A 10,780-nucleotide genomic window follows, 5' to 3' on the forward strand; every position below is an offset into this window, starting at 1 on the left:
GAATGGCAGTGCTGAGCACTAGCTGTCAGTTGGTCATAGCTTTGGTACGTTGCTGAGCGGTTGTCTCTTTGGTGGTGCTCTGCCTCCTGGTGCTGCCTTGTGTCATCTGGTTCATTCTGGACTTCCAAGGCCTAATGAGTATTGTAACACCATTTGTATGTGACTGATGGGAGCCTTCGAGCTCTTCCTTTGGTTACTGAACTGGCCTGTGCTCTGGGAGGTCAGGAAGAGATTAAGCCATTCAAATGGAATCGAGATACCAGTGCGGAGTGTTTAGAGTAAGAGTGACTTCTAGCTGGTGAATTAATGTGTTGGTATTGTTATGATGCTTTAGAGATTGAGAGAAGACATGTTGAGAATAAGTGAGAATTACCTCATTTTCTTCTTGAAAAATACTTTTGATGTGACCTCAGGGGGTCAGGATTGATCTTAAGCTTCCAGTGACCTCAGCTGGTTATTGGAAGTAATATACTTGTGCCAGAGACTGAAAGTGTAATATTAGACAGCATGTCTACAACTATTAAAAAGTTACTCCTTCATTCTGGAAGGTTTAAAGGCCAACTGCCTAGCTAGAGGGTGCACTAGATGTCAGTCTAGTTTAGGGGTGCTCTGTGAGATCGTAGAGTGTCTTGGTACAGCTTATAGCTGCTTGTTTTACTGTTAATTAGGCGTCCTGCTTTTGGTAGGAGAAAAATCTGGATGGCCTTCATAAGGACGTGTGATTCACACTGATATCCATAATGATATCTGTTCGTAACCTGCTGTATATTCTCAGCCCTTGTCACCTGGCAGGAGATAAAATTCCTCCTTAAATGGAAAACAGAACAGTTTATTGCCCATAGTAGTGCAGAAATTTTCAGTCACTTTGCCAGGTACAGTGAATACCCAATCAGTTACGTTATATCAGTATGCTAACTTGACTTTGTTTGCTTGGGTGAGTAAATCTTGCTGATGTTTCATCACATATTCAGATGTGTATGATACTTTTGATTTTTGCTGTTCCCCAGGTGTGCTTTTTTCCCTTTGGTTATAAGTTTTACTTTTTGCACTGATGCTTGTGGGTCTTGGTGTAAGATATTTTGGAATTTCTAGTGCAAAATGTACACGAATTATGTTGGTTAATGCTTAATACTTCTACCTGTGGGAAGTAAGCAAACTTGGAATCCTTGAACAAAGAACTTGGAATATGAACATGCTTAACTTTTACAAGATGTTGTTAGGAGTATGTAAACAAACAAAGTAGATGGGTAAATGTAGGTAATTGCATGGTGCCATAAACAGTAGTCTGACATAGCCGTTGCCTTTTCTCATCTGCAGGTGTGTGTTGTTTCAGCGCAGCATGGCTGTGGTCATCCGCTTGCAAGGTCTCCCGATTGTGGCGGGGACCATGGACATCCGCCACTTCTTCTCTGGATTGACCATTCCCGATGGGGGCGTGCATATTGTAGGGGGTGAACTGGGTGAGGCTTTCATCGTTTTTGCCACTGATGAAGATGCAAGGCTTGGTATGATGCGCACAGGTGGTACAATTAAAGGGTCAAAAGTAACACTGTTACTGAGCAGTAAAACTGAAATGCAGAACATGATAGAGCTCAGCCGTAGGCGTTTTGAAACTGCTAATCTAGATATGCCGCCAGCAAACGCTAGCAGGTCGGGACCACCTCCTAGTTCGGGGATGAGTGGAAGGGTTAACTTGCCTACTACTGTACCTAACTTTAATAATCCTTCTCCTAGCGTAGTAACAGCTTCCACGACTGTGCATGAGAGCAATAAAAACATATCCACATTTTCTACTGCCAGTATGGGGACTGCACCTCCAAATCTTGGAAATACTTTTGGTAGCCCCACGTTTAGCTCAACTATACCCAGTACAGCATCCCCGATGAACACAGTACCTCCTCCACCGATCCCTCCTATTCCAGCTATGCCGTCTTTGCCACCGATGCCTTCCATTCCTCCAATTCCTGTTCCTCCTCCCGTACCCACACTGCCTCCTGTTCCTCCGGTCCCACCGATACCCCCTGTGCCCCCAGTGCCCCCAATGACACCTATACCTCCCATATCAGGAATGCCTCCTCTGAATCCTCCGCCTGTAGCACCTTTACCCACTGGAATGAATGGGTCTGGAGCGGCAGTGAATATGAACAGCGGCTTGAATCCATTGTTTATTGGTCCCATGAATCCTGTAAATCCTATCCAGATGAATTCTCAAAGTAGCGTCAAACCAATTCCAATCAATCCGGATGATTTGTATGTCAGCGTTCACGGAATGCCCTTTTCTGCGACAGAATCTGACGTGAAAGAATTTTTCCTTGGGCTGCGTGTGGATGCGATCCACATGCTGAAGGATCACGTAGGTCGAAATAATGGAAATGGACTAGTGAAATTTTTTTCTCCTCAAGATACATTTGAAGCACTGAAACGAAACAGAATGCTGATGATTCAGCGGTATGTTGAAGTTAGTCCTGCAACAGAGAGACAGTGGGTGGCTGCCGGAGGCCACATAACGTTCAAGCAAACCATGGGCCCCTCTGGGCAGCCGCACCCTCCTCCTCCACAGCCTCATTCTAGGTCCAAATCTCCCAGCGGACAGAAGAGATCCCGGTCGCGATCTCCCCACGAGCAGGGTTTCTGTGTCTATTTGAAAGGTCTTCCCTTTGAATCGGAGAACAAGCATGTGATCGACTTTTTTAAAAAGCTGGATATAGTTGAAGACAGCATCTATATAGCTTATGGACCTAATGGGAAGGCAATTGGGGAGGGTTTCGTGGAGTTCAGGAATGAAGCTGATTACAAAGCAGCTTTGTGTCATCATAAGCAGTACATAGGGAATCGTTTTATTCAAGTTCATCCAATTACTAAAAAGGCAATGTTAGAAAAGATAGATCTGATTCGTAAAAGGTTGCAGAATTTCAATTATGACCAGAGAGAAATCATCATGAATGCTGAGGCAGAGTCAGGCTCGCCAAAGCTGTGTGCGCATATTTCTAATATTCCATACAATATAACAAAAATGGAAATTCTTCAGTTTCTAGAGGGACTGGCAGTAGAAGAAAGCTCTGTGCAAATTCTTGTTGATAATAACGGGCAAGGTTTAGGGCAAGCACTGGTTCAGTTCAAAGCTGAAGATGATGCTCGTAAAGCAGAGCGTTTGCACCGTAAAAAGCTGAATGGAAGAGATGTTGTTTTACGTTTGATTACTGTAGAAGAAATGAGAGATATCGAGAGAAACCCTCCGTCTCAAGGGAAAAAAATCCTGAAAATACCGATACAAGGAAACGTAGCTGTGCCGGGAGCGCAGCCCCCTGCTGGAGATGAGCATGCCTTCTTGGGAGGAAATCCTAAGGATGCAAACAACGGTCCTCCGTTCAACTTCCCCGGTAACTTTAGTGGGTCTGGCACGTTCGGTCCGCCTCTGCCACCACCTGGAATAGGGGGCTTTGCTGATGCTAGACCTGGAATACCTGCAGTTGCAAGCGCTGGTTTGCCCGGTGCGGGTATTGAGGTCCCGGGTTTTGCAGGCGGTCCTGCTAATTTGAGTGGACCATCGGGTTTTGGAGGGGGCCCTCAGAGTTTTGGTAACGGTCCTGGCAATCTGAGTGGACCCCCTGGCTTTGCTGGTGGGCCTCCAGGAATTGCCGGCGGTCTTGGGCATTTAGGTGGGCCTCCCGCGTTCGGGCCCGGACCGGGAAACATACACATTAGTGGGCCGCCGGGTTTTGGAACGGGGTCTGGGAAGCCAGGACCAACCGTCATTAAAGTGCAAAATATGCCCTTCACTGTTTCTGTGGATGAAATTTTGGATTTCTTTTATGGTTACCAAGTGATCCCTGGTTCAGTGTGCTTAAAATACAATGAGAAAGGCATGCCCACGGGAGAAGCGATGGTTGCATTTGAGTCTCGTGATGAAGCAATGGCAGCAGTCGTTGATTTAAATGACAGGCCTATAGGCTCAAGGAAAGTAAAGCTTGTTTTAGGGTAGCTGTTAATATGGAGTAGTTGTAGAATAGGTATTCATAGTGCTGTGATAAATGCATCCGGATTGGTTTTTATAGTATTTCCAGGATAGAACCTGTGGATTGTTCCAATTGTAAACCAGACTTGTTTTGATGAGGCAGAGCACTGCGTTAGCCGTGGCAGAAGAAGCACTGCAAGGATCCGTGCGCAGTGGATTTCCCCGTGCAAACGTGTGGAGAAGGTAGGCAGGTTATTTTTCATCATAGACGTTTGGTGAGCGGGACGCAGTGCTTAACAAGGAACCTTGGCTGGTGTTTCGTAGTTTCGGATAAGGGAAATAGATGAAGTCAGTGAAGCTCTTCAGTGAGTGCTCTTGCAAGCCATTGTAAAATAGATAGCTATTTCTAGATATGGTTAAAAGCTGGCTGAATTTGCTTTGTTTACAGGTCAAAGCTTTGTTTAAAGTCCTGATTTTACTCTGCAACTGAACGAATTCTGAGTGTACACAGATTAATTGTTTTGTGTATGTATTTTTATTTTTTTTCCAAGATTCTGACTGTATGAACAGTTGAATTATGCCCATTGCTGATGTGTCTACCAAACTAATTCCTATGAGTATGAGCAGAATCGTTCTGTAAAATTCAAGCTGTTCTTTGTGGAATAACCTTTAGTTATTTATATATTGCAATTATAACTGTGCAGAATAAGACTTTTGCCACGAGTATAGCTAACCTCAAACATTATATGAGTTCTATAGTACGTTTAAAACATTTGCAGTAGAAGTAACAACTTGAAAATGCTCATTATTGTTTAAGTAGCTTGATTTGTTAGGATCACATGAATCACTTGGGATAGGATCTTTGACACTAGTTGGGTATGTTGTATTTCTCATGTGTCTCTTGACCTCCTTACGTAGAGTCTCTGCTAAGAGAACCAAAGCGGTGATTATTAGTTGAAGATTGGAGTCCAGCTAAAGTTTTAAATTAGTTTATATGTGAAAGAAGCTTTTATCTTCAGCAACTCTGTCATGAATTACTGCTGTGGGTGAACTGAGAGATAAAAATTTATTTTTCTCCAAAACTTGAAAATACTGAGTTTACTATATATTTTTGCAATAAACTTGTGCTGTTGTTGTATCCCGAGTCTGTAAAGAGTTGCCATTTTCTTTGCTGTACAGTAAAACCCTTTCATGGAAAACTGGAAAGGAAGTAATGACACGAGTGACAAGTATAGAAATTTTTGGTTCATCCTTGCTTGGCTGATGATAAATTTTTCCAAATTGGGGCATTGCCTGAAAAATCCCACTATTCCCTGCAAATCATTATACTTAAACATAGCAACCTTTGAACTGTTTTTTGCTTTGTTTTGATTTTATTTTATTTGTCGGATAAGGAAAAACAGTGCCTTTTGGTGTTGCCTATCACGGAACACTGAAGTTTATGGTCAGGCAAAATTGCGAGGTGCAAGTGGCAACAGTTTTATTCCCGTGGTGTGTAGGAGAGCTTTGGAAACCTGTGCGGCGCTGCATCCTGAGAGGATTCCCAGTACAGGAATGTGTGGAAGGATTGTACAAAGGTGTACTTCAATAAAGAGGCGGTTGCATTACACAGATGGTTCTGTAATTCATTAGCATAACTTTGTTTTGACAGGTTACTAGGTGGTCCCAACTTTGGAAAAGTCATGTGATTTGTATATACTGTTTAAAATTAAGCCTCCTGTTAATAAAGCTGTCTGTCTCTGAAGCTTCATATTATGCGTTTCAACAGTCTTTGGGAGTAATGTTTCAACAGCAGATCTTTGTTTTTTCTCTCTGAAAGTCTAAAGTACTCTTGCTGATGTCAGAAAGATGTGTGATTAGGAGTCAAGCTTTTCAGTTTATTTTTAAAATTTTGCTCTTTGTTTTTTAAACTTTTATTAAAGTTTCATACTATATTGGATTTATTTGGGTGCTTGTTTCTTCATGTTTCACATTAGAATAAAATGACCGAAAAGGAAAACTTGGCTTAATTGTTCACAGAACCGCTTTCAGATGTTTTAGTGTGTTGATTTGCGGAAACTGGTGATAACTGCTTTTCACGTTCAAATGAATCACAGCAATGCTTGCCTTGTTGTGAAATGTAATTAAACTACAGGTGTCTGGAATTAGATGCACGGTTTTGTGTTACTTTCTTTTGCTTTCATGTCCCTTGATCCTCTCGGTAATGGATACAGGGTTATTGGTGTTGGCGTTGGACATGGCATGTTCTGTGACACATGCTTGTTGTGTGCCTCTTCCTTTGGGCTTTCTAAAAGAGCAGGTTTATTTTGGAAATCATCTTCCGATTCTTGATTTTCTCTATGGTCTGAAGATGTTTAAATGCTTGTCTTAAACAAACTACAAAGTAAGTGAGTACGAAAATCCATTGGTGTTGGGAATACGGGCCCGATGCAATGCTGAAATAAAGGAGTTGGGGCGAGGAGCAGACTCTTCCTTTCCCAAGTAGCTGGTGCTTTTTTGTTTTGTTTTGTTTTGTTTTTAGTGTAAATTAGGAATTATGTAGGCTCCTGGGGAGAATAGGATGTCCTAGCATGCATATGATTTCAGTATGCAGTATGAACAATATAGCTATTGCCCAAACAGTTACAATTGATCTTTTAAAACACATACAGAGAAATCTGGCTATTGAGTGTCACTTTCAAATATCAGAAGTTTGCTGTAACAGCTTACTTTCATGGTAGAAGCAGCCTTAAAAGGAACACGGTGTTAAACTGTGGAGGATACTCTGCTTTTAACACATCATGGAACCCGATGTGATGAAATTTTTCGTATGTGTAAACATCTGCAAAAGAAACAGCCTTATATAGAGGGTTGGACCTCTGAGGTCCTGTCTCCACTGTGCAAGGTATGTAACTGCACTCTCGTACACTTCCAGGCTGTTTGCTAGTGGGGATAGCAGTAGAGAGGATCAGCTGGTGGGCGCTACGTAAATCCACAGCTGATGAGACTTCAATGCCTGGAGCGCCAGGAGCTGACGGCCTCAGCCTGGTTGGAACGTGCAGTCACTGAAACTGCTGCTGCACCTTCATGTTAAGGAAGGGAGGTACTTAACCTGTGTTACCTAAGTGGCTACGCTGGCATTCTCAGCAGTTCCTTTAAGTGCTGGTATCTAAGCACTGCTTGTAAAAGTGCTATAGTGTCACATACATACCATGTCAGAAACTATGGTCGTTAACAGAGATCATCTCTTTCATGAGAAAAATTATTCAGCAATTAACTTGTGACCCACATGTATGAATTCTGACAGCCAGATGACAGTGTAACATTGAGGTTACCAACTTTTCCAGCAGTTACACAGATGTTGCGATTGTATTTTTTAAACAAAGCTGAGCTCCGCGATACCACTGCCAAAGATTTGTCAACAAAGAAGTGGTGTTAATGTTATTGCCACATTTTCAACGTGGACTTAGAAACTTGAGGCTTTGTAGGTTGTAAGAAAAGGGGAAGGTACTTTCAGAAATAAATGTTCATTTCATGGCGTTTAATATTCTACTGGAATGTCTGCTCTGAATTTGTTGTGAGTGGAAAGAAAGATTGATGCAAAAACAAAGGCTTGGTTTGCTTCAGTTGGTGCTGAGGGTCTGCTTTGGAAAGGATGTCCCTGCTGCGCAGTTCTGTTAAGCTGGTCAGCTGTCCTTAACAAAGTTGTTGCCTTCGTGAAAGTGTTTCTCTCTGAGGCGTGTTGGTGCCATGAAGACTGCAGAGCCTAGAGAATGTAATTACGTTTTTCTTCCCGTTTACTCAGACACGCGTGCAGTGCTAACTGTAAATCACAACATCAGTGATCTTCCTCAGTCTGTTCATGTGGTGGTTCCAAAGCCAAGAGCAGCAGAGTGCTGCTGGGCCTCACTTCTTGTTGAGATCTATGCGCTTCTGAACCGTGTTGGCCTTCCAGTTACAAAAAGGGAACGGCTTGATGTTCTGAACCTCTTAAAGCCACTGTTTGGACTACAGACCACTCATTGAGAGCAGATATTTCTGGATGATTATTCAGATATACGGGTTAAAGCCTTAACCAGAGGATTGCATACAAAGACCAGTGCACACAAGAGGTCAACTTCTAACTTTGGTAAGATAATTGTTGGGAGGAAGCAATTCTGAAACTGGACTGGTATAATAGGAAATAGTTAAATTCTGTTTTTGTGAGAGGTTTTTGAGAAACCGTGCCTCAGGCCTGGAAGCAGCATTGCTGGAAAAATGCTTGTCTTTGCTCCATTGCAGGTTTGCTGATGCTGCCAGCTGTTCTGTGGGTGTATGGCTTGCATGGCTTTGGGAAAACCACAGTAGTTTTGTATAGTTAAATGGCTCTTCCTCCCCGGGGAAAAGGAAGTGAAACTGATAAATGCTTCTGAAGGAACAGTAACCTCGGGAGCTTTTCATATTGGTTTTCAGCGGTGAGAACGTGATTGTTGGTGAAAGATTTGGCTTTCCCACAGAAAGAGAATCAATTGGTGGTATGTATTTGACTAAGGCTTGTGGCGGCGTACTGAGCTCCCTGCTCTTTAACTTTTATGATCAGGTAGGTACGCTCCAGCTTGTTTTCTGTATAGATGAATGTAATTTTCTCAGAGTTTTCTTCCTACGTGGAATGTGTTTGGGTGTTGTTTGTGCTTGAAGCACTTGCCACTGTCCTGACTTGGAAGCTTCTCGCTTGTGGGTATAAATATCAAATGGAAAAAATGAGTAGCCTGGATGTGTTTCTTTTCCATAGCTCCAGCCCAAACACCAGTGGCGGTTCGCAGGTGATGGATGGTTTAGATGGGACTCTTCGCCCGTGGACACTCGCTTCTGTTAAGCTTCCTTTGTTGTCATTCTTCTGTTTTCCTGTGTGTGTACAAAGCGTGGCAGCTTAGGGCAGAAGTGAGCAGACAAATTCTGACCTAAGTTTTGTTACTGCTTCATTAGAGTCTAAGGTGCATGTCCCTTACCTTTCCCATGCGTGACTGGGGAGTACAGCTTCCCTGTGAATTTCAAGATGGAAAATTAGGACTTGGCAGGTTTGCACAGGAGAACAGGGTCTGATCCTGCCTGAAACTCCCTTGGTTGGTGTAGTTTGACTTTTTGGACATGTTGCCGCTTTTTGAGGGCTGGTGACCTTTTGAAATATTCCTACTGTAGTTACAGTATCGTAAAGAATCCATAGAATGATACCACTCTTACTTCTGACCATCTGAAACGAGGCAGAGCTTCCAGCTGGCTGTTTCGTGGGTCCAAACAATGAATATCATTTCATCATCTCTCACTGTATGCAATTATGTGGATATAGCATTGCCCAGTGTGATAACATAAAACTTAGAAATGCTTTCTAGTTGCTTGGGAATCAGGGTGGACTTAGGGAAAATGGCAGTATAGGCAGAACCTAACATACTTGAGAAATTTCTTGTACTTAATTTTGCATGTTGTTTTCTAATAAAACTCACAGAGCTGCTATTACTGTGATTTCAAGCTGCTGTGGTGACATCTGCCAGAATGTGCTCCATGAAGTCAGCTTTTTCAAAGCTGTTGTTTTCAGCAGGATAACCAAAGTGTGGCTGCTTGTTTTGACAGGACAACGGATGTGGAATGTGAAAATTCCTTACTTGTTTGAACAGGAAGCTCAACTCAAAATTAAATGCTGGTTTCTTATGCTGTTTCGTTGTTAGCCAAATGTCTCTAATAGGAGAACAATACATATAAACCCTGTGCTCTTGAGGAAAGCTAAATGCAACCAGCTGCAAAAGCAAAGAGCTGATGGAAGTAAAATCAGGCACTAGCAGTTCCTTGACTGAAGGCAGGGAAGCCCCTGCTCTACAGGGTGGAGGGGAGGTGGAATTCAGTATTACTAATTGACCTGTCCTGGATTCCCCTGCTGTGTTACAGCGTTGCTACAGAGACTTACGTCTATGGGTCTAGTCCTGTATGAGTACAAGTGTCACAGCACATAGTTATTTATCTATGGACCTCAGTGCTTTTGAGAGGCCAGGTAAGTGCGTGCAGGGTGGCGATGTGTCAGCGTTTCAGGTTAATGAAGTGTTAGCTTTCACATTAGCGAAATGTTATTAGGGTTAAAGTTGTGGCAAAATTTTCACCTTGGCTTTAGAAAAAACACCAAGTGATGTCTTAAAGTCTAATGAAAATTATTTGTGCTTCAGAAACTTCGGTACTGAGCTGAACAGTGAGCAGCTGGTTAAACTGCTAAGCGAACCTGAAACTTAAGGTTTTAACGGTAGAATGTGAAGTATGTAATATAAATGGTTTGCTGTTGATTAACAGGGACAGTCAAACTTGAGTACTTCACAAACTCTTGCATTTTCTTAGGTTTTCAATCAGAATTATTTCTGGTGGTCAGTTCTGCTCAAAGATACTCAGAGACAACTGTATGTGTTCTTCAATTCTGAGTGCTGCCTGTGTGAACATAAGAGAATTCTGGGCACACTGTATGCTTCTGTGGCACCTCAAAGAGGAGATAAGCATATCTGAGAAAGCACATCCCACCGTAACGATATACTGCAGAGGATGATTTTCATCCGGACTCTAATCCAGACTTCTGGGTAACTGACACCATATTTTTGTTTAGCTGCTAATCCAAATAGCATTTCTTCCTTGCAGTGCAAGGAAATATCATGCTGCTGCTTTGAATAAGTTAGTATTTAGCTACTCTTAATTATCCTGGCAGCAGGAAGAAAGATGCGACAAGTTATTGATGTGCTCAACAGCTTGTGCTTTAGCATTAAGCTTCTTGTATTAAAATTTGTCGTTTTTTTATGCATTAAAAAAAAAAAAGCAAATTTAAGGCAGCAATGAGTA

At 42.4% G+C, this 10,780-nt stretch overlaps 1 protein-coding gene across 1 annotated transcript; it reads left to right on the forward strand.

Annotated features, from left to right (window-relative positions):
• Nucleotides 1-1,339: 1,339 nt before the first annotated feature.
• RBM12 (RNA binding motif protein 12) lies at nucleotides 1,340-3,982 on the forward strand (the record flags this gene model as incomplete). The annotated part of the gene is made up of 1 exon (XM_079543205.1): nucleotides 1,340-3,982. One exon carries the CDS (start codon nucleotides 1,340-1,342, stop codon nucleotides 3,980-3,982), a length of 2,643 nt encoding a protein of 880 aa, XP_079399331.1.
• Nucleotides 3,983-10,780: the final 6,798 nt, after the last annotated feature.

The sequence above is a fragment of the Tetrao urogallus genome (assembly GCF_951394365.1).
Source record: "Tetrao urogallus genome assembly, chromosome: 16".
In the NCBI taxonomy this organism is placed as follows: Eukaryota; Metazoa; Chordata; class Aves; order Galliformes; family Phasianidae; genus Tetrao; species Tetrao urogallus.